Source organism: Cryptomonas paramecium, chromosome 1, assembly GCF_000194455.1.
Source record: "Cryptomonas paramecium strain CCAP977/2A chromosome 1, complete sequence".
Taxonomy (NCBI): domain Eukaryota; class Cryptophyceae; order Cryptomonadales; family Cryptomonadaceae; genus Cryptomonas; species Cryptomonas paramaecium.
Window position 1 is genome coordinate 110,536 of NC_015329.1, and position 25,272 is coordinate 135,807.

Sequence of the window (25,272 nt, forward strand, 5' to 3'; positions counted from 1 at the left end):
TGCTAGTTTAAATTCAAAAAAAAGTATATATTTAAATCTCACAAAAAAACTCTAAAAATTATACAAAAAAATATAGTTAAAATTATAAAAATATTGAACAAATGGCATATTAATTTATGATAGAGTATTGGAAAATTTTTAGCTTAAGTTGTAATAAGAAAATAAAAGCACGTTATATTGCATTATTTTGTTTAAAATAAAAGCACCTTTAGATGAATATGTGTTAGTATGAATTTTCGAAAAAACTTTAATTCGGATATTTTTAGCATGACATTCCAAATTATATTTATTTCGTAATATTTTTATAATATGAAAATTTTGACGAAATAGCACTTTTACCAAATTTCCTGAAATACGTGTTAAAATTCGATTCACGATAAAAAGAAAAAGAAATAAACCATGCTCAGGTTTCATGTCATATGTGAATAAATCGCAATAAAAAAGGAGGTAAGTCATTTTCGATATTATTTTATCATAAATCTTTTTAAAAACTGAAAATATTTTAGCTATTCCGATCTGATACAACATTATTAAAAAGAAAAAAAATTTTTTTATTTTTTTTAATAACTGACTTTCATTTCCTAAAAATAACTCTGTAAAATGTACTAAAAATTTTTCTTGTCGGTTAATAATACGTAAAAAATTTAATAAAAAAAAAGAAAGTAGTTTTTTTCCAAATTATCCCAATCTACAAATTGAATAATACAGCACATTGATCTAAATTCTTGTTCATTTATTTTATAAAACTTAGAAATAGTAAAAATTTTTAAATAATTGATCATAGATTTTATTAGAAATTTTAGAGACCATAAATGAGGATTAAATAAATTTCTAAAAAGTTGAACAAAAAATTTTACATTTAAGCTAGATTTATTATACAACAAGAAAACAGAAAACATGTCAAGTAAATAAGAAAAGTTGCCAATGTGATCGTTCGATATATAAAATAAATCTTTATATATATTGTGCAAAAAATTAATATTGTCAGTTTTTATAAGACAATTTATTGTGATATTTAAAATTTCGAAATCATATTGAAATTCTAATTGGTTTTCTTTTCGGACAAAGCATTCTAAAATGCTCAAAATCCACAAACGAAATGCAGATTTGTGGTTTTTTTTTTTTTGTAAACTTCTTAAAGCAAGTTTCATAAACAAGCCTTTGACACATGCATTGTTTGTAAATGAAATTTCATTCTCCTTCAATTTGATTAACATGCATACAAATAAATTGTTTTGAGACGACGTGTTGTTATGCCACATAATCGTTTCTTTTTTACCACTACTACCTTTTATGCTTAATATGCGTTTTATAAAAAACACTCGATGGACTAAATTTTTAGTTGAGCATAAAAAATTGCGTGCAAAAAAATTTTTTGATAAAATTTTAACCGAGAATTGATAATTAAATAAAGAAAAAAAATCTAAATAAATAGACTCGCTTTCTTTTGTCTGAAAATTTTTAAAATATTCAGACAAAATTTGATATAGAAATTTGATGTGCTTTATAATATAATATGTTACATAAATTCCTTTGATATGTGAGAAATTAATAAGATAAAAGTTTATATAAAAAGTAAAAAAGAAATATGGAAACAATACGAAATAGATACATCACAGTTTGAAGAAATTTTTAAGAAAAAATTTACATCCTCTTTTTGAAAAAGAACACTATTTATTAGGTCATTTGTATACTTGATTCTTTTCTGAAAATTAAAACTCTGTTGAGAAAATACACACAAAGGACAGTATTTTAATTTTCCATCTATATCAACGTGGTTTGAAATAAGTTGGAGTAAAAAAATTTCGAATTTTTTTTTGAAATTATTATTATTATTTATAATTGATTTATCAATCGAGTTGACTAAAATTAAAGTTTCTATTGAATCTTTAAATTTCTTGTTTTTTTCTTTATATGGAAATTTTAAAATTAATTTACATAAAATAGGTAAATAAATAAGGGACTTATTTTGGTAATGATAACAAATTTTGTATAAAATGTTTAAAACAAACAATTTTAATTTCGTGATTTTTTTCTTTAGGCTAAAATTATGCGAATACGTGTTCAATATGAAAAAAAAAACAATTATCCAATTGTATAAATTTTTTTCTTGATAAAATAAGTAATGATAATTAATATTTTTAAATAGCTTAACTAAGCATTTTATGTATTTTAAGTGAATTTTACGTAAATAACCGATTTTTGAATAATTTGCAATTGTAAAAAAAACTTTAGTGACAATTGACTGCAAAATTTTTAAATGCTGAGCAATGAAAATATGCTTAGTTCTTAAGCTAGCCGAAAACACACTATATAATACGAAAATAATAGAATACGGTTTATATGTTATGTGACCAATTTCGAATATGAACTTTTTGACCATACTAATAAATAAAAAATTTATTATAGATGCGTATTTTACATTATATTTAAATACAAATAAAAGCACGCGATTGAATTTTTGAGGCAATTCTGGTATATTCAAAAAAATATCTACCAAATAAGTTAAGACAAAAAAACATGTTCTGGTAGAAAATTTTTTTTCTCTAAGTATGTTTTTTAAAAATATCATAAAATATTTTATAAAGCTATTTTTCGAATTTAAAAAACATAGAATTTTAAAAAAAAGAAAAAAAATTCCTCTTATACTTTTTATTTTAAATAAAAAAGTTTCAGAGTAAAATCTATTGTCAAAAAAACCTACATTGACTAAATTAAAAAAATATGTTAAAATTCTGTATGACGCTTGAATTTTTTTCATCAGTTAAAACTTATTTTCATCGTGATAATTAAGAAACTATATTATAAAAATTTTTTAAATAAGAAAAAAAAACTTGAATTTTAAAAGTCTAACCAAATCTTTATTCTGTATTTTTGAAACTTTTTTAAGTAATACACGTGTCATTTGATAAAAAAAATTAATTTTTCTTGAAAAATTTTTGATTAAATATCAGATTTTTAGTAAATCGAACAATTTTTTGTTGTATAGGAAAAAATCATTAATACTTATTTTATATTTTTTGAAAATGAATATGAGTTACTAAATGTTTTTTTTAAATCTAAAACTGATAAATGATATAAATTAAGTTTACAGTTTACAGTCGTTTGATTGTAAGATAGATTTGTTTTATTTTATCTTTAAATTTAAAGATAAAATAGAATTCAGTCAATTTTTTTCAAAAAAAATTTTTAATTTGATTAAAACTAAATTTTAATAAAAAAAAAATTGAAATAAAAATTAGTTTTTTTATTACGATTTGGTTGTGTACAGATATTTTCAAATGCGTTAACTTTTTTCAAAAAGACAAAATTTTTTAACCACAAGTCAATTAACTTAAAAAAAAATTTAAGTTTGAAAATGTTCGGTTTGAATAGTTTTTTTTACTTCTTAAATAAGAAATTTAACATGTTTGTTAATTTTTAACGTATATAGTTTTCTTTTCTGGCAAATTAAAAAGTCTTTTTTTGTTTTCCAAACACAAAAAACAAGAATAATTTTTTAAAAAAATAATATAGCATTTTAAAAAAATAATATTTTTGCATTTTATTTTTTCGGCAAAAAAATCTACCAAAGTATCCAGCATTTTATTAGATATTTTATATTTTTTTGTCAAGAATGCTCTTAAAAATAAACACTTTAATCTAATCTGAGAAATTTTCAAAATTTCTGATAATATCCATTCGGTATATTTTACTTGAAAGGGAATTTTTAAAAGAAAAAAAATTAGTATTACACACTCTTTTTTAGAACAGTTTATACTTTTAAAAAAAGGCAGTATAATAGACGAGACGAATGTCTTGTTTTCAATTTTTGCCAATTTATAAATCAAATTCATATAAGATGCTGAAATTCTAAATTTAAACACAACTTCTTGTAAACGTGGCAAAAATATCAATGAAAAAAACCTTTTTTTTTTTATGTCATTTAAATTTTTCATAAACAATTTAGAAACTGCAAATAATCCTTGAAAAGACCATCTATCCGGGCGAGTAAACCAGATTAAATCTTCAAAATTTTTAAAAGAAAAAAATGTCTTAATAATTTTTGGCACCGAACCACTTCTATGTACTTTGAGAAGAATTCCAGTTCTTTCTAATATTTTGAATATTTTTATTTTTTTTAAATTAAGATCTTTTGTTGGCAATCCAATTCTGTTCATATATAGATAAAAAAAACCTTTAAAGTTATTTATTATAAATACTAATTAAGTTATATTTTTTAAATTAAAATTAATATTGCGTAATTTTTTTAGCTGATATACTCGCATACAGTTGCGATTGAATCTCCTTTTATCATCGCTTTTCCTAGAAATTTTTTTTGTCCAGAAAAATCAATTTGATAACTTTCGCTAAGTACTAAATTCATAAATTCGTCAAATCCTACTAATTTTCCTGTCATGTTCAGTTCAAGTGAATCTTGAAATTTTATTATAATTATTTTTTTATTTTGTAAAAATCGGAACAAGAGGTTCTTTTTTATTGTTTTAGAAAATTTATTGTTTTAGAAAATTATTATATTTGTGTACTTACAATTGGCTGAATCATTTTGTTTTTTTTATAATATATTTTATGTTTTTCGTTTTATAAATATTAAAACGAAAAACATAAAATATACACGCACCACTTTAAACTTTTTTGCAGGTTTTATAATTAATATTTCAAAAAACATAAAATTGTTTAATATATAACATTTATTTTTTCTATATACTGTAAACCAAAAAATGCTGGTGGACAAATAATTATTTATTTTTTTACAACATTTGTTTTAAAAAATTGATTTTTAAATGAAATGTAATAAATGTAACAAAAATAGTATAGATTACCAATTTATAAATAGCAAAACCTTGTGTAAATCATGTGGAACTATGGTCGAAGAGTATCATTTGATATCAGAAAATTATTCAGATTGCTTGAACTTAAAAAATAATAAGATAAAAAATTTTTTGCAAAAAAAAACTAGTTCAAGTTTATTCGAAACTTCAAATCTAGCTGACATAATCCCTTTGAGTGCAAAAAGAAAAATTGCTCAAATTGTAAATTTACTTAAATTAGATTCAACTTTTCAAGAATATGCGTATCGTTTATTTTTATTTGTTTTCCAAAGAGGAATTATTCGAAAATACAAATTACTAATAACATGCATTTGTTGTGTTTATGTTGTCTGTCGATATAAAAAAGCTCCTTATCTGTTAATCGATTTTTCAGAAATTGTACAAACTCAACTGAATAAATTGGGAGCTATTTTTTTAAAAATTGTTCGCGATTTGAATATATTTTTGCCTATCATAGACCCTTCTTTATTTGTTCATAAATTCGCAACAAACCTTCAATTCGGAAATAAAACAAATGCTATCACTAAAACGGCGTTACGTTTGGTTTCTAAGATGAAAAGAGACTGGATTTCAACCGGACGTAAACCATCTGGATTATGTGGAGCCGCTCTTTTGATTTCATCTTGCATGCATGGTTTAAAAAGGTCAAAAAAAGAAATCGAGGAAGTTGTCAAGATAGGTGATTTTACTTTAGGGTCAAGGTTAAGAGAAATAGACAAAACTTTGTTAAGTAATTTGAACATTACCCAAATAAATTTGAAAAATTTTAAGCAAATAAACTGTTCATCAAATGATTTCAGGTCCTATGCACACCATTTTTTTCTCGATGGAATTTCTCATTTTTACACAAAAAAAAAAGTAGAAAATAATAAACATGGAGTTAAACACAACTTGTTATTTAATCTTCATTCAGGCAAAATTGAAAAAAATTTTAACAAACAAAATATAACTCAGCAAATTAACACAAATTTGGAAAGCTGTATAAAGGAAAATATATGGTGCAAAAATAGTCTAGTCTTTGTTTACTCTCAGTCTAGTGTAATTCGAATTCAAAAAGAAAAGCCTTTTGCTTTTTTTAAAATAAACAGCACAAAATATAGATCGCATTAACATTTACAAAACTTAGTTTCAGCAATAATAATTCATAGAGTTTTTTCTTTTTATATTAATGTAATTTAAAGCTTCGATGAAATCTTCTTGAATTATAATTTTCCTTCCGTGACGAACAGCATTCATACCTGCTTCTATGCAAATAGCTTTCAATTGAGATCCGTTAAAACCATTTGATACGAAAGCAATTTCATCCAAATCCAATGTTAGTGAAACTCTAAGCATACGGGTATGTATTTGTAAAATTTTTTTTCTAGATTTCTGATCGGGATACGGAAATTCGATTTTCCTATCAATTCTTCCCGAACGAAGAAGAGCAGGATCTAATGTATCTATTCTATTGGTAGCTGCAATTAATTTAACGTCTTGAAGTTCACTAAAACCGTCTAATTGATTTAATAATTCTAACATAGTTCGCTGTACTTCTCTGTCTCCATTTGTAGTAGTATCTGACCTTTTCGTACCAATTGCATCTATTTCATCAATAAATATAATAGAAGGTTGTTTCTCCTTCGCAAGAGAAAATGCTTCCCTGACCAGAGAAGCTCCTTCGCCTATGTACATTTGTACAAGTTGAGAAGCTGCTATTTTCAAAAACGTAGCATCAGTCTGAGCTGCGCAAGCCCTTGCTAACAAAGTTTTTCCGAGACCAGGAGGCCCGTATAATAATACACCTTTTGGTGGATATATGCCTAAATTTTTGAACTTTTCGATTTGAACTATCGGAAAAACAATCGCTTCGATTAGTTCTTGTATTTGATTATCTAGCCCCCCGATGTCATGATAACGTTGGACAGGCTTTTCTTCGACTTCCATAATTTTTACTCTATAGTCATACTGATTTGGTAATCTGCGAACAATAAAATAATTATCTCTATTTATTGCCACTAAATTATTTGTTTGGATGTAATTTAAATTCAAAAAACCAGAATTTTTGACAAACAGTGTCAATTTATTCGAAGTCTTGAGAATAATACCAACTAAAATTGTTTTTCTTCTTTTTTTTACAATTATTTCAGATATAGTAGCGACTAAAAGAGGCATAGTAGAACTAATGTTTAATTTTTCCTGAATTTCTCTAGAGTTTTTTTTTATATAAAAAATTTCTTGTAAAAGATAAACCCGTTTTGCTTTAACCTTTAAAATTTTTGCTTTAACTTTATTTATTTCCTGAACTAAAAATTTGTTTCTATCGTCAATGAACATGTGATGGTAAAATAATTATGTATATGAAAAATAAACAAAACTTTAAAATTATGCTATTTGAAAATAATATCGAATTATATAGGTTAAGAAATATAGTTTTTCATCAAAATAAATACTTGAGATACGTAATTACTGCAAATAAGAAAAGTAAAAATTTTATATCTAGAATAAATTTTGTGATTATTTCTAACTATCTTTTTTTTAAAAAAAAAATAGTTAGAAAAATCCAAAATAATCCCAAAAATTTTTTTATTCTATGGAAAAGTTTTGAAATGAAACTTTCAAGTTATTTTTACGATAGTTTAAAATTACAAAAAAAATTTAAACAGTATAAGATAAAAAAAAAATTCATAGAATCCAAATTTATAGACATTGAATGTGCTTTTTTTGATTTATCTAATTTGCTCATTTATCACGAATCGGTCCCAATTGTATCTTATGACGAGGGGACTGTGGTTAACTTAACGGGACTCCGAGAAACAACAAGTAAACTTTTATTATATCTGTTTAGACAGAGTTATACAATAAAAAAAATAGCATGTATCTTTAGAAACGTTATTTTTGAAAAAAAAGAAAACATTAAATCAATAGATCTAAAAACTGCATTCGGTTATCTTTTTTTTAACTACCAATAGATAACGGAAAATACAAATTGGCACAAATGAGATTTGAACTCACGACACTTGCATTACTAGTACAATGCTCTACCCCTGAGCTAAAGCGCCACCTGGATGCGTAAAAATAAAAATTTTAAAAAATATAACTATTTTGAAAATTAGCATCTTTTCCCACAAAATATTATATGCTCATATTCAATACAAAATATAAGTAAATTGAGCGTAAATTTGGGGAGCCAAGACTGATTCGATATATGTTGATATATAATTACTCGTGTATTTTTAGATGTTTCAAGCTTTTAAGTAAAAAAAAACTAAAGACTTAAATGTATTTAGAATAAATATACTAACAACGTCTTTGAATGGGTTGTGTAATCTCGATCAAAAAGTCGTTAGGAGAATGAAAGAATCTCAAGTGGAATCTGAAGCATTTCTGAAAGAGGTGGAAAAAAGAAAAATAGAGAACGAATATATTCGATTGCAAAAAAAGATGAGGTTAAGTAGGTTACAAGCTATTCCCGATGACGAAGAAGCAGGTACGGTGGAAGAGTTTATGTATAAAGATGGAGTGAAAGAAATTCTGAAAAAACTAGACGAAGATCTGATTGGACTAAAACCTGTTAAAGATCAAGTCAAGGAAATTGCAGCTTTACTAGTGGTTGATAAGCTGAGACGTAACTTAGGCTTAGACACCAGTGTTCCTTCGTTGCATATGTGTTTCACGGGGTCTCCTGGAACGGGTAAAACAACCGTAGCTATGCGCATGGGTCAAATATTACAACGCATGGGTTATAGTCGTTCTGGGCATCTAGTATTAGCTACTCGTGATGATTTAGTAGGTCAGTACATCGGACATACCGCTCCAAAAACAAAAGAAGTTATAAAAAAAGCAATGGGCGGTGTGTTGCTTATAGATGAAGCTTACTACTTGTATAATGCATCTAACGATAGAGATTATGGTCAAGAATCAATAGAAATTCTGTTAAATGTAATGGAAGAAAATAGAGAAGACCTTGTGGTTATCTTAGCCGGGTATAAGGATAGAATGGATAAATTTTTTTCTTATATTCCTGGCATGTCTTCTAGGATAGGCAATCATATAGAATTTCCTGATTATAAAGTGGACGAACTTGTTTCAATCGCAAAAATTATGTGCCGTGATTTGGAATACGAAATGTCTCCGGAGGCTGAACCCGTTTTTTATAACTACATCAAGACAAGAATGAACATGCCTTTTTTTTCTAATGCCCGAACTGTTAGAAATGCAGTCGATCGCGCGAGAATGAAGGCTGCTATCAGGTTATTTAATAAAGCAACTGACGTGCAATCTGATGGTTTTGTGTCCAAAAAAGACTTAATGACGCTGGAAAAAGAAGACTTTGTAACATCGGATGAACTTATTTCGCTTAGTAATGATGTTATAGCTGAGTAAAAAGGCTTTTAGTTTCTTTAGATATTAAAAAATTTTTTTCATCTAACAATACATCTTTTTTTAGTTTTTTTAGTTTTTTTAGTTTTTAAAAAAATTTATTTATCCGAGTTTAATAATTTATTTAACATATCGGGAAGCATTATTACTACGATTGAGTTTCCTCTTAAAAAAATAGAATTAAATTTTTTTTTTTTCATATCAGTCAATACAATTGCATCTTTTAAACAGCAGTTCATATTTTTTTCTATAAAATTCAAACTTCCTCTGTACTTAGTCCCGTTCCTTGTTTCTATTGTAACTATATAAGGCTTGGTTTCAAGCAGAAGATTAATCGGAATGCTGTTTTTCATTTATAATACTTTTTTTTTTTGTACAAAAAAAAAAAGTATTATAAATGAAAAAACTAATTTATTTTAACTAAAAAACCATCGATTTAATTGCATTTTATGCGAGATCGGCTTAGTGACTGTTTTTTTGTAAGGTAAGCTGTATGAATAATTAAAGTATTTAGATACTTGTTGAGATAGTCTTGTGTTAGTTTGTTTACTGAAGAAAAAAGAATAGTTTTGTTCTATACATTTGGTGCAGTTATTTTCTAATAACCACAAGTTTTCTACAAAAGAAATTAATCTAGAATGAAAATGACAGTGAAATTGGTGTTTATTTTTATATACAGTAAATTGTCCCCCGTATTTCATGCCTGATTTTAAAAACCACCCAAATGTTTGATATTTATCGAGCATAAAAAAATTCCAATGAAATATATATTTTTTTGCTACGAAAATTTTACTTGTATATTTTACATTAAAAATACAAAAACTCTTAAACTGTTTTTTTTTTAGCAAAAAAAACATTTCTGTTAAGTCTAGTTGAAAATTTTCAAACATCCAGCCTTTTGTAAAAATATTTTTGATAGATTTTCTTTCTCTTCCAGCTTTCCCTATTGAATTGAAACAAGAATTTAAATTAGAATAAGAAGCTTGAGATCTGGATAAATTTCCTTTTCCATAATTTCCGAATGTATTATTAGAAATAAAGAAAATAGAAAACCTACATGATACCCATCCAAAGTTATTAAGGAACTTTCCGTGAAATTTTATCTTCTTTTTCGATTCTCTATTGTATTTAAAATTCCATTTCCTTATTATCATCGAAGCATATCTGTTAACAACATAAAATTAATTAAGTATATTTATATTTAGGTTGGTTGCTTAAAATTTATATACAATAGTATAATTTTAATTATGAACAATTTAAATACAAATAAAATTTATGTGGAAAAATACGAAGTTTTATTGAAAAAATTAAAATTATCTAGAGAAAAAAATAAACAAATACACAAAAAATTGGAAAAAATTAAACTTTATAAAAAAAGATTAAATAAAAAACTCATTTTTTTCCAACAGATGGGTTCTTTAGTCGGAGAAGTTATTGAAAATATATCTGATAACTATTATATAATAAAAGCTCCAGCTGGAACTAAATATGTAGTCGGTGTGCAAAATAATGTTAAAAAAATTAAGCTAACTTCTACAACAAGAATAGCGTTAGATCCTTCGACTTTAACAATTATTAAAATTTTGGAAAAAAAAGTGGAAAAAACTATCAATGACATGTTAAAAGAAAATCCAGGGAAAATTAATTATGAAGATATAGGAGGTTTAAGCAAACCATTGCAACAATTAAAAGAAATAGTAGAAATACCCATGTTTAATCCAGAAATTTTTTTAAAAATCGGAATAAAAGTGCCAAAAGGAATTTTATTATACGGTCCTCCTGGAACAGGTAAAACTTTGTTAGCCCGAGGGATGGCATCTAATTTAAAATGTTTGTTTTTAAAAATTGTCGCTAGTAGTATTATAGACAAATACATAGGAGAATCGGCTAGGATTATTAGAGAAATATTTCTTTTTTCTAAAACCAATTCTCCCTCGATAATATTTATAGACGAAATCGATGCAATCGGAGGAAAAAGGTTATCAGAAGGAAGTTCCGCTGATAGAGAAATTCAAAGAACTCTGATCGAACTTTTAAATCAAATGGATGGATTTGAAGATTTAATCAAAGTCAAAGTTATAATGGCAACGAATAGACCTGATGTATTAGATCCTGCTTTATTACGTCCTGGTAGATTGGACAGAAAATTACTAATACCTTTACCTGATTTTCGAGGAAAATATGAAATAATCAAAATATATTTAAAAAAAATAAAATGGAAAAATAAAATTGAAATAAAAAAAATAATAACTAAATGTGAAAACTTTAACGGAGCAGATTTAAGGAATGTTTGCACCGAAGCTGGCCTTTTCGCGATTAGAAATGAAAGGACATATGTAACAGAACAGGACTTAATTAAGGCCGTACGTAAAATTCAACTAAGCAAAAAAAACAGATGAAAATTTATTATATGAACTAAGCTTTTCATCCCTCGTTTGGTGCATGTTGCGTAAATTTTTTTGTATTAGATTATGATGAACGAAAGTAATTTGAGAAAAAATTTACACATGAAGTGTGCGGATGTAATTGAATTGGGAGATACGTTTAAACAATATCATAAGTTTAATGACAAAAATTTTTCCATTTTACTCGAAGAAAATCAAAAAAACGAAGGGTCTGTTTATAAAAAAAATAACAAAATAAGTTATAATAGCCGTTTTATTTTAAGAATATTCAGGCCTAAATCTACGAAAATTTTGTTAACAATGTGGAAATCAAAAAAAATTTCGTTCTGGTTTCCGTTTTCTAACGACTCGAGTATAGCTAAATTTAAAATAAATTAAGATTTGTACTAAAAAAAAACAAATGAAAATTGTTAAAAATTACAAATATTTAAAATTTTGTAAAAAAAAAATAAACGAAGTATATTCAACTGAAATTTCAGAATATAATAAAATACAAATATTCAACAACGATCAGCTAACGAGATATGGCTATTACCGACGTTGTGATTTTAAAAAAGACAAAATAAAAAAAATTATAACCATGTGCAATCCTTTGTTAAAAAACATAAATTCATCTGATCCGCTGATCATTGGACTTAAATGTCTACTAAAATCTTTTGTTGGAGAATTAATAGAAGTATGCAGAAAAGTAATGTATGAAAAAAAAGATTCTACTCAATGGAATAATAGTCCTGTTCAACCAATACATTTAAACGAGGTTTTGGCCCGATTTTTTGAAACTAAAAATGAACTTAGATTATTTTTTTAGTTATTTTTCCTGGCGATTATAATTTGACTGATTAGTAAAATTGTTATTGCTATATCAGATGAATATTTGATAGCCCAGTATTTAGATGTAAATAAATCCCATATTCCTGTTTTTTTTGTATCTATGATATGTGAACTACTCTTCCCTACGCCACTAAACCGATTGCCATGTGCATGTAAATAATGCAGTTTACTTAAAATTTTGTCGACCAGTTGTCCACTGTTTGTAATCAAAGTCACCGGAATCACTTCGAAACATTCTGCGTATCTTTGAATTAAATATTGCTTGTATCCGCTATAATTTTTTATCCCAAAACTTGCAATTTTTCTATACAATTCGATTTCACAAGCACCTCCTCCTGGGAGAAGCCGGCTATCTCGTGTCAGAGACTTGAAAATCAAGGTTGTCTTGTAAATTGTTTTTTCTATATTATCAAGTAAAATCGTAGAATTACCTCTTACGATTATTGTAAATATTTTACTATAAGAAATTTCTTTTTGAAATATAATTATTTTCTGTGATCCAAATAATTTTACAGAGACACTATCGCATTTTCCAATTTCAGGGGATTCAGGAATTTTATTTTTCGAAAAAATAGTTGCTCCGCATGTTTTAGCTATTCTTCTTATATCGAATTTCGAATTAATTTTTATAGCCATAATATTGTATTTATTCATGTAAAATAATACAATATCATTAAAGCCAGTTGAAATTATAACATTAATTCCACATTTTGCCATGTGTTGAATTTTTTCTTCAATATCACGAGATTCTTTTTTATTATAACAAAGGATCTCTTTTGCTGTTTTGAATACCAGAGAACACCTTACTTCAGGAGAAAACACCGCAAAATCACATGCAAATATGACGATTCTCGCTTTTTTTACTGATTTGACCAATCCTTCGGTATCTTGAATTACTACTGTTCCTGCTATTGTTTTTGTTTGATCAAAGTTTCCTCCTAATATCTTAACAACTCTGATATGCTCCGAAGAAAAATTTTTAATTCCCGATGAGAAGATTTTTATACAAGCGTAAGCGATTTGTGGAGCTAGATAACATTCTAATCCCGGATACTTAAAATCGACAAATAATGATAAAAGAGAAGCAACTGATTTTATTTTAAAAATGTTTGCAATTTTATATTCTGCCAGAACTTCTAGAACTTTCAAAGAAATGCCCACGAAATCGAAAAAACTGTCTACAATAATAGATAAACAAAAACCCTGTTTCAGTAATTCGTGCGATTTTAAAAGTAATTCTATAGTAAATAAAATAATAAAACCTACCGAATCCCCTAAATCCTTTTCTTGAGAAATAGCCGATGAAGCAATTAACTTCGGGACCGGGTGAGTATATTCGAAGTTGTTTAAAATGGTAGTAGTGTCAGAAGTAATTAAAATCTTACCTATTTTTTGTTTTATCAGCTTGTTTAAACCTTGTGGTCCGAATGATCCCGATACAAATTTTTTTAGAAGTAAACATGCTTCTATGTTTTTATTTAAAACTTTCTCTATACCATCTAAAATTTTATACCCCTCTTGTAAGATTGGAATTAACACAGCTGAATTCGTTTTATGCATTTTGGGTTTTAAAAAAAAATCACTCTATATGAACTCCAAAAAGTATTACTTTAAGCTGCATAATACTTGATGTCAAAAATTATAAATTCAACAATTCAAATAAAATGTGAAGCTAAAGATAAATATAACAATAAAAGTTTTAAAAAAAAAATAAACAACGTACATATTTATACACAGCAAAGGAATGGGAAGAAAATTTTAACAATCGTACAAGGATTAGACCAAAGGCTTGATTTTGAGAAGATAATTCAAATTTTAAAAAGAAAATTTTGTTGTAATGGATGTGTAGTTGAAAGTTTGGATTCTGGCTTAGTTATTCAATTACAGGGAGATCAAAAAAGTAAAGTAAGTTTTTTTTAATTAACCAAGAAATAACTTTACCAAGAGTAATAAAAATTCACGGGACATGAATAGTCTGCTTCACCTGAAAAATGCAAACGAAAATATTATTCGCTAAAAGTGGGAATTGAACCCACGACCAACAGGTTAAAAGCCTGTCGCTCTGCCAACTGAGCTATTTCAGCTATACTACTAACATGTACTATCATAATAGTTACAAAATCATACAAGAAAATTATTTAAAAAGAGTCAGTCAAGTTCCAGACTGTTTTTCTCTTTATGATTTTTCAGAACTCGTGTATATATCTTCTCTAGGACTTTTTAAAATGTTAAGACACACAAAAGCAGGAATTCCGTTAGAAGTCATGGGTCTTATGCTCGGAGAATATACGTCAAATTTTGCTTGTATTTTTGTTAAAGACATTTTTGCAATGCCTCAGACAGGAACTGGAATATCAGTCGAAGCAATAGATCCGATTTTTCAAACTAAAATGCTTGAAATGTTAAGACAGTCAGGTATGTCAGATATAACAATAGGTTGGTATCATTCTCATCCAGGTTTCGGGTGTTGGTTATCTGGAGTTGATATAAATACTCAACAAAACTTCGAATATTTAAACCAAAGATCAATTGCAATCGTAATAGATCCTATTCAATCTACTCAAGATAAAATTATCATTGAAGCCTTTCGTTCTTACCCTGCGTATGCGACAAATCAACAAACTCGAGATTTGACCTGTGTACGAAATTTAATCGACAATTTAATGATGATTAAAGATGAACATGGACTAAATAAATATTATTATTCATTGAATATTGTTTTCAAAATTACTAATCTAGAACATTGTATTTTTTCTTCATTATACGAAAAAATGTGGACAAAAAAAAATCTTACATCTACTCTAGTTGACAATTTTCAATCGAAAATTCATTTATATATCTATGAAAAAATTATTCTTTTACTTAAAAAATTTATTTTCAATAAAATTTTATTGTATAACGTCTTGAATATGAAATTCATTCGGAGAATAGAGTCGATTGGTATTAACTTAAAATCAAAATTTCGTCTAATGGTCATTAAAATTATTTTAGTCTGTATAAAAAAAACTGTTATACACAAAAATTACGTTTGACAAAACTTTAAATATGCTTGTATACACAATAAAATCTCAATTTTTTTTTCTATAATATTATTTTCAACTTTTTTAAATAGACGCAACCATGTCATCGATCTTCAGTAACTGAATTACAAATTCTACTGACATGTTGAGCGTACTTATTAATACTAATAAAGGCAAAACAACATTAGATTTGAACATGTTTTCGATTAACCCTCGTTTGACGTTAATTCCAGCGAATTTATTTCCGAAAAAATGAAGTTTTTTCAATTTAGAAATAACTTGAATTGGTTCTAAACCCGCATTTTCGGATAAAATATAAGGAATTATTTCCAAAGAACTTGCAAAAGCGATAATACAGAAACAATCTACTCCCGTTATAGATTTAGAAAATTGTCTAAGATTGAAACTTATTTCGATTTCACTAGAACCTCCTCCTGCCACTAAATATCGACGGCGAATAATTGAACGAATGACACACAACGCATCATAAAAAGATCGTTCTGCTTCTTTGAGAAGTAAAGTGTTGGAACTTCTGATTACAACAGTAGCTGTTTTACAAGAAACATTTTTCACTCCTTTAAATATGATTATTTTTTCTTGACCATATAGCCTTTCTTCTACGCAATCAGCAAATGCAAAATTTTCGTGTTTCATAGATTCAATATCAGCAATCGGGACACAATTTAAAGAATTTACGATAAATTCCAAATCATCTCTTTCTATATCCTTTATTACCATAATTTGCATTTCAGCTAATATTTGAAGCGCTAAACTACAGATTGATTCTTTGATAATTGATTTTTGTACTAAAAGTACATTACATTTTGTAGCTTTTATTTTTCGGCAAATTCCGACAATATACTGTTTTTCTTCTTTTATCATTTTGTCCATACAAGAATAATTTTTTATTACTAATGTATTTTCTGTTTCAGAAGTTGGAATATTAATAGCAAATTGAATCAAAGCAATTTTGGCTGAACATATTCTGATAGGACCGTTGTAAGCTTTCAAAATTGAATATTCTATTCCAATTCCTTCTAATAATTCAGTTTGTTCGATTGTTCCTCCTGTTTTTTTTATAATTTTGATATTTTTTAAATCGACATCGCATGATAAACGCATGTCTATTATTTTTAACACAGATTTTACCGCGATTGAGGAGAGAATATGAGATTGTACGGATATAATTTTAGATTCCAGTGAAGTGGACGCAATGTGATATAACCCGTTTTTATTTTTAATATTGATTGGTAATGATATTTTCATTAATATTTTTTGTACTTTTTTTAAACAAATCCGAAAATTATCTGAAATCTTTAGCGGAGAAATTCCCTTTTCGATTAAATTTACACAAGATCCGAGAAAAGAACCAGTGAGAATGACAACCGAAGTCGTTCCATCTCCAATCTCGACGTCTTGTGATATTGATATGTTCACTAACATTTTAGCAACAGGATCATTAAAAATTGCATTTTTTAAAATAGTGGCACCGTCGTTAGTTACTAAAATTCCTTTTTTATAAATTATACATTTATCCAATCCGTGAGGCCCTAGACTGGTTCGTATAGCATCTGAAACTTTTTTTGCTACATTCATATTTGATTTTTGAATATATTTTACTTGATCTTTTTCTTTTATTGAAATGTTAGAAATTTGATTTTTTTTCGCAGAGTTCTTCATTTAAAGATCGTTTTACGGTTAAGTGTATCGTATCCTTTAACAGATTATTTTTGTACAATATATATTTTAATAGATCAGAGTTTTTATCAAAGTGTTGTTTGTTGATAACGAAAAAATTTGCTATATCTAGGTCAATAATCTAACAATACATGGTATTTAAAATGAAAGGAAAAAATTTGTTTAAACATAAAAGCCAAGAATGTAATTGGAAAGAAAAGTTTGAATATTTACATATATTTCGAGAAAATTACGGTCATCCCAATGTTTCACAGAGATACCAGTCCAATCCCGGATTAGGAGCGTGGGTCAATAAACAGAGAGTTCATTTTTTTAAATTTAAAATTTCAAATAATCGTATCGAATTGCTTAAATTTTTAAAATTTAACTGGGCTCCAGGAAAATTTTTTACATTTAACCTTTCTTGGAATAAAAAGTATAAAAAATTAAATGACTTCCGAAATTCACATGGTCATTGTAGTATTTCTAGGAAATATATCCAAAATAGAGAGCTAGGTTTCTGGATTAAAAACCAAAGGCAATTTTTCAGAAAGGGGGTGATGGATACTGATAAAATTTTTTTACTCAGTAAACTTGGTTTTAGTTGGATAAAAAGACCTTCTTTCAAAAAAATGAACTGGAATCAGAGATTTAAAGAATTAGAAATGTATACAAATAAACAAGGAAATTGTCTAGTACCCCAGCGAAGCGGGGCTCTTGGGAAATGGGTTCAAATGCAAAGAAATTTATATAAAAAAAATTTAATCAAAGAAGATCGTAAAGTACTTTTAAATAAATTAAAATTTACATGGAACCTAAAAAAACCAAATGAAACGTGCATGTTTTTTTAATTAAAACATCAACTGGTTGTGTTTACAGGCAGTTTTTGTTTGTGTTTATATCTTGTTATTTTTTTTTGAAAAAAAAATAACAAGACATAAACACAAACATCATTCTTTGCTATTTTTAGTAACTTTTTTTAAAAGAAATTTTTTAGACTGAAATATTTTTTTTTTTCAAAAATCGTGACTAACTATTCTGTTTAAACAGAATAGTTAGTCAATTCAAAAAAAACCTTTTCTTTTTTGTAAATTTTTTTGTAAGTGGCTTTAAAATATGAAATTTGCATTCGAAAAATTTGTTGATTGATAATACGGCTCCGAAATTTTTAAATTCTCCGCAATAGTTTGGCGCTGAAAATATTGTGACAAGTTTTCGATTATTAAAAAATTCAAATCCTTTTTCCACCATTTGATGAGCTCTGCAAATTAGACTAATTTTAAACATTTCTAAAAATCGATCGACAGGTTTTTTTCCGAATACAAATGAGATTCCTCTTTCGTTTTTTTTCCATTCGGTTATGGTCTGATCGGGATCAGACCAAACTAAATCACACAGTAAACCTCTATCCGAAATTTCAGTAGGCCTCAGAATTGTTTTAAGTTGATTAAAAGAAGTTAGTGAAGGAGAAATTCCTCCGTGTACACAAAATATCTTTTTATTAACAACTGCTGCTATTGGTAAATAATTAAAAACATCGCAAAACATTTTCCAGATTTCTAATCTGTATTTTTTTTTACATTCTTCGTAAAATCCATATATTCTGTTTATAGAAGAAGACTCGTGATTTCCTCTGAGTATGAAAAACTGATTAGGAAATTTGATTTTAAAAGATAATAGAAGACAGATCGTTTCAATTGAAGTTTTTCCTCTATCTACATAATCCCCTAAAAAAAGATATTTCGATTTAGGAGGAAATCCGCTGAATTGAAATATTTTAATCAAATCTTCATATTGCCCATGTATATCTCCGCATATTTTAAGAGGAGAATTTAAATATAGTAAACTACTTTGTTTAAAAAAGATTTTTTTAGACATTTCACATAAGACCGCGATATCCTTTTCTTCTAATTTTTTACGAGCTTCTTCATCGTTCATTAACTTTTTTATAATTAAATCTATTTCGCTTGGTTTCGTTATCATGGTCATAGGAAAATATAAAAATTATTTTATATCACAATATATGAATTTGATTGGAAATTTTCAAAACACTATTATACACCTGTAAAGATATTTATGTATCATATCGTTTTTGGACTAAAATTCGTGTAACATGTAATGTAATTTTAAATTAAAAATGGAATTTTTTATTTGCCTACTTAAAACATTTTGAAGTTGCGGAGATTTAGATTTTTTATTATTTTTTTTATACATAAAAACTGTAAATAAAAATTTTTTTTCGAAATTTTTTACAAAACAACTTAAAACAAATTTTTTTTTACAATTTTCGAAAAAAGTGTTATTTAAAATTCTATTAAAGCATGTATATATGTTTTCCAGAAAAAAATACATTTGTTTATATCTCAAAGATTGTGTCGAACGTAAATATTGTTTTATATGCAAACAAAAATTTATTCTGCATATTGATTGTTGGAACACAGAACGCGTCAGCCATAAACAGAAAAATTTAACCAAAAAAAAAACTTCTTTTTTTTTTGTATTTGACGCGAGTCTGTGTATTTCCTTTGAAATAGATTTTAAAAAAAAGCATTTGACTTTTTTTTTTGATAAAAAAAAAAATTTCATATTGATATATAAAAATGATTGGTTAGGCATATACTATCGTGAATGGCTGTTTTCTATAAAGAAGAATGTAATATAAACATAATTAAAATTAACTAATTTAAATACAGTTTATGTGCATAAAAGGATTGGTTTTTCTATTGGACTGTAAAAACATTGATTTCAACTTTAAACATTGCACGAATCTGAGTAATAATTCATACATTATTTCAGAAAATTTTTATATCAAATGGTCAGATCAATTTTTTTTCGTTTTTTTATTGCATTTTTTTTTTATCCGAAATAAAAATTTTTTTATTATCTTATTTGATATCAGAAACAAATTGATATATCCTTTTATTTTTAAAAAAAATTCTCAAATGATATCAAAAAAAATAGGTTTATATTTTTGAGCCAAAATATGTTCAAAGAAGAACCTGTTATATGTAAATGCGAAGAAGAAGTAAACTATTTTTCCGATTCAATGTTATTTTTTGAAATATTCTATTTTATATTATTTTTACATAAGTTGATTTTAATTAGTTATACAAAGGAAAAAATTTCAGTCCTTATCGTAAATTTATTTAATACCGAGCATATATGTAAAAGCAAATGGAAAAAAATGATCAGAATGATGAGAAAATCTAACGTCACTTTAGATTTTTGTAATATATCAAAAAAAACTAACCAAAATTTTTATCACATGGCATACGAAACAAAAGGGGTATACTACGATTTAAAAAAAAATTTATACGAGACTCTAATGGAAAAAGATATGATAAATTCAATTGTAACTTTTTTCTTTTTCTCGATTCACGAAAGGCAAATATACACATTACCTCTCGTAGTTAATTCGTCGTGCAGCTCAAAAAAAAACGATATGCCCTCAAAAAAAATAGTATGTTTGAATTGTTTTTGTACTACAACCTTTTTTTCTTTTAAATGCATGTCATGTGGTCAAATATTTTTTTCTTAACATAGTCGTGTTTAAACTAATGATTATTAGCTTGAAATATACTTAGGGGATTTTTTGTATATATTAGATTTTCGTTCGCAGTTTTATCTTTGTTGTCATGTTGGTTTTGTAAAAAATTGACAACTTTTTTGGGTAAAACAAAATATTGAGAAAGTTCGACTTTAGACAAAAATTTAGAGTCAAAATTGAACAAATCACCGTCTCCTAAATGCTCGAATTTCAGATCTTTATTAAACGGACGTGGGTGTAAAAAATGGAATGATATTCCTGTCGAAGTTTTTCTTCCATAATCATATACACCTTGAATTTTGGCTTTATGCAATCTTTCTATCGCAATTTCGCGCAAATCTTGCATAAGCTGATTGTATTCTTTTCCATATGACCACTTTTCCATCGGACATTCTCCTACCAAAGAATCTGCTATTTTCTTAAAATAGCACTTTACAATTTTAATCGCAGTTCGAACTTCTCTCTGAGTCGAGCTTGTGAATTGAATTGGTGTTAAAATTTCTTTAAAATTTTGAATAGACATATTTTTTATTTTTAAAATTTGTGTTTCAAAAATCTTTTGTAAACTGAAAGAAATGTTATACCCAAGTATCTCTTTCTTCTGTTTAAACACTCTCGTTGTTTTAAACAAAGATGCTTCTTTTTCGTAAACAGAAAAAATATTTTTAATTAGCGTATCAGCTTCTTTTCCGAAACTTTGAACGATAATTCCATCTTTACAACAATTTACCCAGGGCTCGGCTGATTTTTTATAAAAAGAAAATAGAACAACAGATAATTCTTCGCATACAATTGACCCTATAAGTTCGAGATAGTTTAGTGCACACATACGGATCTTATACCTGGACGTGAAAATTATAATGCACCTAAAAAAATAAATTTTTGGTATACGTTGAATTCTAATTAAGTTGTGCTTGTTAAGGTTTATTTATTTAATAATGAAAATAAATATATCTGATTTACAAAATAAATCACAAAAAACACTTGATATCGAAGATGAAAATGTTTTAAAATTTTTTTACGAAAAAAAAATTCAATCTGAATTCAGAGGAGAAATATTAGGCGCAGAATGGAAGGGATATATTTTAAAAATAAATGGAGGCCAAGATAAACAAGGTTTTCCTATGAAACCGGGTGTTTTAACAAATCGAAGAATAAAAGCACTGCTCACGAAAAACTCAGTAGGGTGTAAGGGTCATCACTTTAAAAAAGGAGAAAAAAGAAAAAAATCGATAAGAGGTTGTATAATTTCTCCTGAAACTAGAGTAATAAACGTCTCTGTCGTGAAAAAACATAGCACATCGGATAAATCCAATTTGCCATGTAAAAAACCTTTGATGATTAAAAGGATTAGTAAAATTAGAAAAATGTATTCTTTATCTAAAGGAGATGATGTTAAAAAATACATTATCAAACAGATAAGTCAAGAAAAACATACTACATATAAATCAAAATTTCGAAAAATACAACGTATGATTACTCCTCTGTATATACAGAGAAAAAGATTTATGTTTTTTAAGAAAAAAATAGTTTAGAAAAAAAAAAGCATCGATCATGCAGTATAAATCTTTTGTTTAAAAAGAACACTGAGATATAAAATAAGTATATTTTTAGCATTTCAATGATTTCTTCTCCTCGATGTTTCTTTACTGGGGTAAAATTATGGAATGAAAGCTACATGGAACGAAAATTCCCTACCTTAAATATCAGCACATATTTTTTTTTATTTTCTATGTCAATTTATACACAATTTGCTTCTTTTCTTTTTAAAAAAAAAAATGTTATGTTTATTTGTCATGTAAAAAACTAGCAAAATTTACATTTGTAAAAATGAATTTTTTAAAAATATATTTAGAAAAGAATTTATGTTTTTTATATGACATAATTTATCTAGAATACTGGAAAGAGGAAATTCAACTTGACAAATTTTACATAAAATTAAATGAAAAATGCGAAAAAAACTTGAAACACGTAAATTTGATACAAACTCAAACATATTGTTATGTTCCACGTTGTTATGTTTATCAAAATTATTTTTATTTTTATTATTACAAACATTTGCTAGCTGTAAAAAAAAATAGTGTTCATAAAAACTTAATTTATTTCGCTAATTTGAACACCCAGAAACTTTTGTTCGAAAAAAGAAGAAAACGAAGAAAGTTTTCAAACGACGAAGAACGGCGGATAGCAAGAATTTTAAAAAATAGAAGAACGGCGGAAGAATCCAGACAAAGAAAAATTCAAAAGATGAAAGAATTGGAAAATTTTGTGCTTTTTCTAGAAGGAGAAGAACGAAAAAAAAAAAAGAACTCCTTTTTTTAGGAAAAATAAGCGCATTTCAAACAGCAAGGCATTTCTTTCTCAAAAAAAATCTCTTTATATTTAATTGATTTCTTATTCAATTTGAAAAGACTGATGAATCACGTTCAAAAGCCAATTTATTCTATCTGGGCAGCTAATGTCTAGTGGTATATAATGTATCATTGAAAAATCTTCAAGAATTTTTGAAATTTTTATCGTCAAATTCTTGTATTTGTTGTTTAATATTGCTTTTAATTCTTTTAATAAAATTCGAGAATTAGGATAAAAAAATTTTTGCAAAATTTTTTTAGGCACGCTTTTGATTAAATCTAATTTGTTCAGCACATTATAATGTGGTAAATCTAAAAAAAGCATACAAGCAAGCGCTAGTATAGTTCCGCTGAAAAATTTTCCTATGTCTGTGATAAATTGACAATCGAGTATAAAAAGCCCAGTCATTTTTGAAATATAATTATTATTTAAAAAATATATCATTTCTTTAACTAAATTTTCATGAAAATACAATTCTATTTGCCCTGGTAAATCAAAAATAAAATAGTTTTCTGTGCATAATTTAAATTGTTTGTCTAGCCATTTTAAATTATCAATTAGATATTCTATACAAAAAATCAATGCTCCATTTGGCCCAAGATTAAATTCTTCCATAATTTCTGTTAAATTTACTAATTTTCTGATGTCTATCGAATCGGGATATTCCATGTTATCCAAAGACGGATCAAAGTTTACAAATTTAGGATAAAAGATATCTTTAGGTATATATTTATAAATTTCTAGACAATAAGTCGATTTCCCGCTTCCAGCAGGCCCGGTTACAATTTGTCCGTATTTCATCCGTATCTTAGTCTATAGTCAATTTTATTTATTTACATTTGATAAAAAAAACTAACAATAACACATTAAACCACATCATTACATGTGCATGTATAGTGGTTCGGGAATATTTAGTTACTATTATAGTTTCTAGAAGTTAGCTTTCGTTTTTTCTCAATAAAAAGGTCAATAATAATTATATTTGAAAAAGAAACAGGAATGTAAATAAGTGAATTTTTTTTTTTACATGAGTTACATTTTCTATATAAACGAAGTTTCTTTTTGTGCAGATTTCGATTATTTTTCCGGAATGTCCCTTGAATGAGCCTTTTGTAATCCTGACTCTGTCTCCTACTTTAATTAAAATAGATTTCGTGTTATACTTTTTTCTTATTTTTTTCGACACATTGCAGTTAATTGCTCTGTTTTTCGTTTTCGTCGTTATTTTAGAATATTTCATTAAATACTTATTTAACAATTATCGTAAATGCATCAAAAAAATAATATATTTAATGTTGATTAGCAAAAAAGAAAAAATGACGATTTACAATCAATTGTTTAAATTCGGAGTATTGGTAGTAAAGAAAAATGAGAAAAAAAAACTCTGTGACACGGATGAAATTTCAAACTTATCCAAAATAAAAGTTCTCAAAGGTTTATTGTCAAAAGATCTAGTTAAAGAAACTTTTTCGTGGCAATTTTACTATTTTGTTTTAAATGATAAAGGAATTAAGTATATAAGAAAAATCTTAAAATTACCCCTAAACGTATTTCCTCTTACATATAAAAAAAGCGTGTTCAAATAGTTATAAAAAAACTGAAAAAAAGCTTTTTTATCCTTTGTAGTTCAATCGACTTATACTACAAATAAAATGTTTGATAATAATAATCTTTTAAGCTTTTCATATAATGCACAGTAGACTTTATCTTTCGAAAATTTGTTTAATTTTAAAAAATGAAAGATTTTACTCTTTCTTAATATTTTGAAAAAAACGTAAAAATTCTCGCATGAACTTTGTTTGGTGAATAATTTGATATTTTGGTTAATCACTTTTTTTATTTTATTTGGAACAAAATTTAAACATTGCAAGTATATTATTTTTTTGTATAAAAACGTGTATCTAAATAAATATTTTTTTTCAAACATATTAAATTTATAAATTTTTTTTCCATTAAATTTCATCAGTTGAGTTTCGATTTTCAAAATACGAATATAGTGATACAACTTGCATAAACATTCGATCCTATCAACTTCTCTTTTTTTAATAACAAATAAAACATTCTGCGAGTCACAAAGATAATTTTCCATTTTTAACAAAAAACTTTGGTACGCGATCATTTCTTTGAGAAATGTAAGTATATTATATTCATATGGGAGTAAATTGTTTAAATTCGATTCGTTTGATAGTAAAATTGTTAGTTTGGTGATAAAATTTTTAAAGATCATGCAGCTTCTGTGTCTTCGT

General features: G+C 26.4%; 31 protein-coding genes and 2 non-coding genes across 33 annotated transcripts; 15 read left to right on the forward strand and 18 right to left on the reverse strand.

Moving 5' to 3' along the window:
• Nucleotides 1–138: 138 nt before the first annotated feature.
• CPARA_1gp103 (hypothetical protein) lies at nucleotides 139–528 on the reverse strand (the record flags this gene model as incomplete). The annotated part of the gene is made up of 1 exon (XM_003239611.1): nucleotides 139–528. The coding sequence occupies one exon, from the start codon at nucleotides 526–528 to the stop codon at nucleotides 139–141; it is 390 nt and encodes a 129-aa protein (XP_003239659.1).
• Nucleotides 529–644: 116 nt separating this feature from the next.
• CPARA_1gp104 (hypothetical protein) lies at nucleotides 645–1,262 on the reverse strand (the record flags this gene model as incomplete). Its single annotated transcript, XM_003239612.1, has 1 exon — nucleotides 645–1,262. One exon carries the CDS (start codon nucleotides 1,260–1,262, stop codon nucleotides 645–647), a length of 618 nt encoding a protein of 205 aa, XP_003239660.1.
• Nucleotides 1,263–1,564: 302 nt separating this feature from the next.
• On the reverse strand, nucleotides 1,565–2,761 carry CPARA_1gp105 (hypothetical protein; the record flags this gene model as incomplete). Its single annotated transcript, XM_003239613.1, has 1 exon — nucleotides 1,565–2,761. The coding sequence occupies one exon, from the start codon at nucleotides 2,759–2,761 to the stop codon at nucleotides 1,565–1,567; it is 1,197 nt and encodes a 398-aa protein (XP_003239661.1).
• Nucleotides 2,762–3,413: 652 nt separating this feature from the next.
• bysl (bystin-like protein) lies at nucleotides 3,414–4,160 on the reverse strand (the record flags this gene model as incomplete). Its single annotated transcript, XM_003239614.1, has 1 exon — nucleotides 3,414–4,160. The coding sequence occupies one exon, from the start codon at nucleotides 4,158–4,160 to the stop codon at nucleotides 3,414–3,416; it is 747 nt and encodes a 248-aa protein (XP_003239662.1).
• An 89-nt stretch (nucleotides 4,161–4,249) lies between these two features.
• snrpE (small nuclear ribonucleoprotein E) lies at nucleotides 4,250–4,399 on the reverse strand (the record flags this gene model as incomplete). Its single annotated transcript, XM_003239615.1, has 1 exon — nucleotides 4,250–4,399. One exon carries the CDS (start codon nucleotides 4,397–4,399, stop codon nucleotides 4,250–4,252), a length of 150 nt encoding a protein of 49 aa, XP_003239663.1.
• A 385-nt stretch (nucleotides 4,400–4,784) lies between these two features.
• On the forward strand, nucleotides 4,785–5,942 carry tfIIB-brf (TFIIB related factor hBRF; the record flags this gene model as incomplete). The annotated part of the gene is made up of 1 exon (XM_003239616.1): nucleotides 4,785–5,942. The coding sequence occupies one exon, from the start codon at nucleotides 4,785–4,787 to the stop codon at nucleotides 5,940–5,942; it is 1,158 nt and encodes a 385-aa protein (XP_003239664.1).
• An 18-nt stretch (nucleotides 5,943–5,960) lies between these two features.
• Nucleotides 5,961–7,148, reverse strand: prsS6A (26S protease regulatory SU 6A; the record flags this gene model as incomplete). The annotated part of the gene is made up of 1 exon (XM_003239617.1): nucleotides 5,961–7,148. One exon carries the CDS (start codon nucleotides 7,146–7,148, stop codon nucleotides 5,961–5,963), a length of 1,188 nt encoding a protein of 395 aa, XP_003239665.1.
• A 17-nt stretch (nucleotides 7,149–7,165) lies between these two features.
• Nucleotides 7,166–7,783, forward strand: CPARA_1gp110 (hypothetical protein; the record flags this gene model as incomplete). The annotated part of the gene is made up of 1 exon (XM_003239618.1): nucleotides 7,166–7,783. The coding sequence occupies one exon, from the start codon at nucleotides 7,166–7,168 to the stop codon at nucleotides 7,781–7,783; it is 618 nt and encodes a 205-aa protein (XP_003239666.1).
• An 18-nt stretch (nucleotides 7,784–7,801) lies between these two features.
• Nucleotides 7,802–7,873, reverse strand: trnT. Its single transcript has one exon. It is a non-coding gene; the product is annotated as a tRNA-Thr (tRNA).
• A 292-nt stretch (nucleotides 7,874–8,165) lies between these two features.
• cbbX lies at nucleotides 8,166–9,197 on the forward strand (the record flags this gene model as incomplete). Its single annotated transcript, XM_003239619.1, has 1 exon — nucleotides 8,166–9,197. One exon carries the CDS (start codon nucleotides 8,166–8,168, stop codon nucleotides 9,195–9,197), a length of 1,032 nt encoding a protein of 343 aa, XP_003239667.1.
• Nucleotides 9,198–9,292: 95 nt separating this feature from the next.
• Nucleotides 9,293–9,547, reverse strand: snrpD3 (small nuclear ribonucleoprotein Sm D3; the record flags this gene model as incomplete). The annotated part of the gene is made up of 1 exon (XM_003239620.1): nucleotides 9,293–9,547. One exon carries the CDS (start codon nucleotides 9,545–9,547, stop codon nucleotides 9,293–9,295), a length of 255 nt encoding a protein of 84 aa, XP_003239668.1.
• A 63-nt stretch (nucleotides 9,548–9,610) lies between these two features.
• Nucleotides 9,611–10,348, reverse strand: sen2 (tRNA-splicing endonuclease subunit Sen2; the record flags this gene model as incomplete). Its single annotated transcript, XM_003239621.1, has 1 exon — nucleotides 9,611–10,348. The coding sequence occupies one exon, from the start codon at nucleotides 10,346–10,348 to the stop codon at nucleotides 9,611–9,613; it is 738 nt and encodes a 245-aa protein (XP_003239669.1).
• A 93-nt stretch (nucleotides 10,349–10,441) lies between these two features.
• prsS10B (26S proteasome AAA-ATPase subunit) lies at nucleotides 10,442–11,593 on the forward strand (the record flags this gene model as incomplete). Its single annotated transcript, XM_003239622.1, has 1 exon — nucleotides 10,442–11,593. One exon carries the CDS (start codon nucleotides 10,442–10,444, stop codon nucleotides 11,591–11,593), a length of 1,152 nt encoding a protein of 383 aa, XP_003239670.1.
• A 72-nt stretch (nucleotides 11,594–11,665) lies between these two features.
• CPARA_1gp115 (hypothetical protein) lies at nucleotides 11,666–11,977 on the forward strand (the record flags this gene model as incomplete). The annotated part of the gene is made up of 1 exon (XM_003239623.1): nucleotides 11,666–11,977. The coding sequence occupies one exon, from the start codon at nucleotides 11,666–11,668 to the stop codon at nucleotides 11,975–11,977; it is 312 nt and encodes a 103-aa protein (XP_003239671.1).
• A 22-nt stretch (nucleotides 11,978–11,999) lies between these two features.
• On the forward strand, nucleotides 12,000–12,407 carry taf30 (transcription initiation factor IID SU beta; the record flags this gene model as incomplete). Its single annotated transcript, XM_003239624.1, has 1 exon — nucleotides 12,000–12,407. One exon carries the CDS (start codon nucleotides 12,000–12,002, stop codon nucleotides 12,405–12,407), a length of 408 nt encoding a protein of 135 aa, XP_003239672.1.
• tcpT (chaperonin-containing-TCP1 theta subunit) lies at nucleotides 12,404–13,990 on the reverse strand (the record flags this gene model as incomplete). Its single annotated transcript, XM_003239625.1, has 1 exon — nucleotides 12,404–13,990. The coding sequence occupies one exon, from the start codon at nucleotides 13,988–13,990 to the stop codon at nucleotides 12,404–12,406; it is 1,587 nt and encodes a 528-aa protein (XP_003239673.1).
• A 69-nt stretch (nucleotides 13,991–14,059) lies between these two features.
• On the forward strand, nucleotides 14,060–14,350 carry sui1 (translation factor sui1; the record flags this gene model as incomplete). Its single annotated transcript, XM_003239626.1, has 1 exon — nucleotides 14,060–14,350. The coding sequence occupies one exon, from the start codon at nucleotides 14,060–14,062 to the stop codon at nucleotides 14,348–14,350; it is 291 nt and encodes a 96-aa protein (XP_003239674.1).
• Nucleotides 14,351–14,441: 91 nt separating this feature from the next.
• trnK lies at nucleotides 14,442–14,514 on the reverse strand. The gene has a single exon. It is a non-coding gene; the product is annotated as a tRNA-Lys (tRNA).
• Nucleotides 14,515–14,526: 12 nt separating this feature from the next.
• On the forward strand, nucleotides 14,527–15,462 carry prsS13 (26S proteasome regulatory subunit; the record flags this gene model as incomplete). Its single annotated transcript, XM_003239627.1, has 1 exon — nucleotides 14,527–15,462. One exon carries the CDS (start codon nucleotides 14,527–14,529, stop codon nucleotides 15,460–15,462), a length of 936 nt encoding a protein of 311 aa, XP_003239675.1.
• Nucleotides 15,463–15,534: 72 nt separating this feature from the next.
• tcpD (t-complex protein 1, delta SU) lies at nucleotides 15,535–17,130 on the reverse strand (the record flags this gene model as incomplete). Its single annotated transcript, XM_003239628.1, has 1 exon — nucleotides 15,535–17,130. One exon carries the CDS (start codon nucleotides 17,128–17,130, stop codon nucleotides 15,535–15,537), a length of 1,596 nt encoding a protein of 531 aa, XP_003239676.1.
• A 149-nt stretch (nucleotides 17,131–17,279) lies between these two features.
• CPARA_1gp121 (hypothetical protein) lies at nucleotides 17,280–17,978 on the forward strand (the record flags this gene model as incomplete). The annotated part of the gene is made up of 1 exon (XM_003239629.1): nucleotides 17,280–17,978. One exon carries the CDS (start codon nucleotides 17,280–17,282, stop codon nucleotides 17,976–17,978), a length of 699 nt encoding a protein of 232 aa, XP_003239677.1.
• Nucleotides 17,979–18,186: 208 nt separating this feature from the next.
• On the reverse strand, nucleotides 18,187–19,116 carry pp1 (serine/threonine protein phosphatase type 1 alpha; the record flags this gene model as incomplete). Its single annotated transcript, XM_003239630.1, has 1 exon — nucleotides 18,187–19,116. The coding sequence occupies one exon, from the start codon at nucleotides 19,114–19,116 to the stop codon at nucleotides 18,187–18,189; it is 930 nt and encodes a 309-aa protein (XP_003239678.1).
• Nucleotides 19,117–19,224: 108 nt separating this feature from the next.
• CPARA_1gp123 (hypothetical protein) lies at nucleotides 19,225–19,743 on the reverse strand (the record flags this gene model as incomplete). Its single annotated transcript, XM_003239631.1, has 1 exon — nucleotides 19,225–19,743. One exon carries the CDS (start codon nucleotides 19,741–19,743, stop codon nucleotides 19,225–19,227), a length of 519 nt encoding a protein of 172 aa, XP_003239679.1.
• Nucleotides 19,744–19,823: 80 nt separating this feature from the next.
• On the forward strand, nucleotides 19,824–20,102 carry CPARA_1gp124 (hypothetical protein; the record flags this gene model as incomplete). The annotated part of the gene is made up of 1 exon (XM_003239632.1): nucleotides 19,824–20,102. One exon carries the CDS (start codon nucleotides 19,824–19,826, stop codon nucleotides 20,100–20,102), a length of 279 nt encoding a protein of 92 aa, XP_003239680.1.
• Nucleotides 20,103–20,110: 8 nt separating this feature from the next.
• CPARA_1gp125 (hypothetical protein) lies at nucleotides 20,111–20,665 on the forward strand (the record flags this gene model as incomplete). Its single annotated transcript, XM_003239633.1, has 1 exon — nucleotides 20,111–20,665. One exon carries the CDS (start codon nucleotides 20,111–20,113, stop codon nucleotides 20,663–20,665), a length of 555 nt encoding a protein of 184 aa, XP_003239681.1.
• Nucleotides 20,666–20,681: 16 nt separating this feature from the next.
• CPARA_1gp126 (hypothetical protein) lies at nucleotides 20,682–21,503 on the reverse strand (the record flags this gene model as incomplete). Its single annotated transcript, XM_003239634.1, has 1 exon — nucleotides 20,682–21,503. One exon carries the CDS (start codon nucleotides 21,501–21,503, stop codon nucleotides 20,682–20,684), a length of 822 nt encoding a protein of 273 aa, XP_003239682.1.
• Nucleotides 21,504–21,612: 109 nt separating this feature from the next.
• rps6 (40S ribosomal protein S6) lies at nucleotides 21,613–22,209 on the forward strand (the record flags this gene model as incomplete). The annotated part of the gene is made up of 1 exon (XM_003239635.1): nucleotides 21,613–22,209. The coding sequence occupies one exon, from the start codon at nucleotides 21,613–21,615 to the stop codon at nucleotides 22,207–22,209; it is 597 nt and encodes a 198-aa protein (XP_003239683.1).
• An 86-nt stretch (nucleotides 22,210–22,295) lies between these two features.
• On the forward strand, nucleotides 22,296–22,484 carry CPARA_1gp128 (hypothetical protein; the record flags this gene model as incomplete). Its single annotated transcript, XM_003239636.1, has 1 exon — nucleotides 22,296–22,484. The coding sequence occupies one exon, from the start codon at nucleotides 22,296–22,298 to the stop codon at nucleotides 22,482–22,484; it is 189 nt and encodes a 62-aa protein (XP_003239684.1).
• A 20-nt stretch (nucleotides 22,485–22,504) lies between these two features.
• Nucleotides 22,505–22,996, forward strand: CPARA_1gp129 (hypothetical protein; the record flags this gene model as incomplete). The annotated part of the gene is made up of 1 exon (XM_003239637.1): nucleotides 22,505–22,996. The coding sequence occupies one exon, from the start codon at nucleotides 22,505–22,507 to the stop codon at nucleotides 22,994–22,996; it is 492 nt and encodes a 163-aa protein (XP_003239685.1).
• A 72-nt stretch (nucleotides 22,997–23,068) lies between these two features.
• fet5 (purine nucleotide binding protein) lies at nucleotides 23,069–23,827 on the reverse strand (the record flags this gene model as incomplete). Its single annotated transcript, XM_003239638.1, has 1 exon — nucleotides 23,069–23,827. The coding sequence occupies one exon, from the start codon at nucleotides 23,825–23,827 to the stop codon at nucleotides 23,069–23,071; it is 759 nt and encodes a 252-aa protein (XP_003239686.1).
• A 175-nt stretch (nucleotides 23,828–24,002) lies between these two features.
• On the reverse strand, nucleotides 24,003–24,266 carry rpl26 (60S ribosomal protein L26; the record flags this gene model as incomplete). Its single annotated transcript, XM_003239639.1, has 1 exon — nucleotides 24,003–24,266. One exon carries the CDS (start codon nucleotides 24,264–24,266, stop codon nucleotides 24,003–24,005), a length of 264 nt encoding a protein of 87 aa, XP_003239687.1.
• Nucleotides 24,267–24,318: 52 nt separating this feature from the next.
• Nucleotides 24,319–24,612, forward strand: rps10B (40S ribosomal protein S10B; the record flags this gene model as incomplete). Its single annotated transcript, XM_003239640.1, has 1 exon — nucleotides 24,319–24,612. One exon carries the CDS (start codon nucleotides 24,319–24,321, stop codon nucleotides 24,610–24,612), a length of 294 nt encoding a protein of 97 aa, XP_003239688.1.
• Nucleotides 24,613–24,662: 50 nt separating this feature from the next.
• Nucleotides 24,663–25,253, reverse strand: CPARA_1gp133 (hypothetical protein; the record flags this gene model as incomplete). Its single annotated transcript, XM_003239641.1, has 1 exon — nucleotides 24,663–25,253. One exon carries the CDS (start codon nucleotides 25,251–25,253, stop codon nucleotides 24,663–24,665), a length of 591 nt encoding a protein of 196 aa, XP_003239689.1.
• Nucleotides 25,254–25,272: the final 19 nt, after the last annotated feature.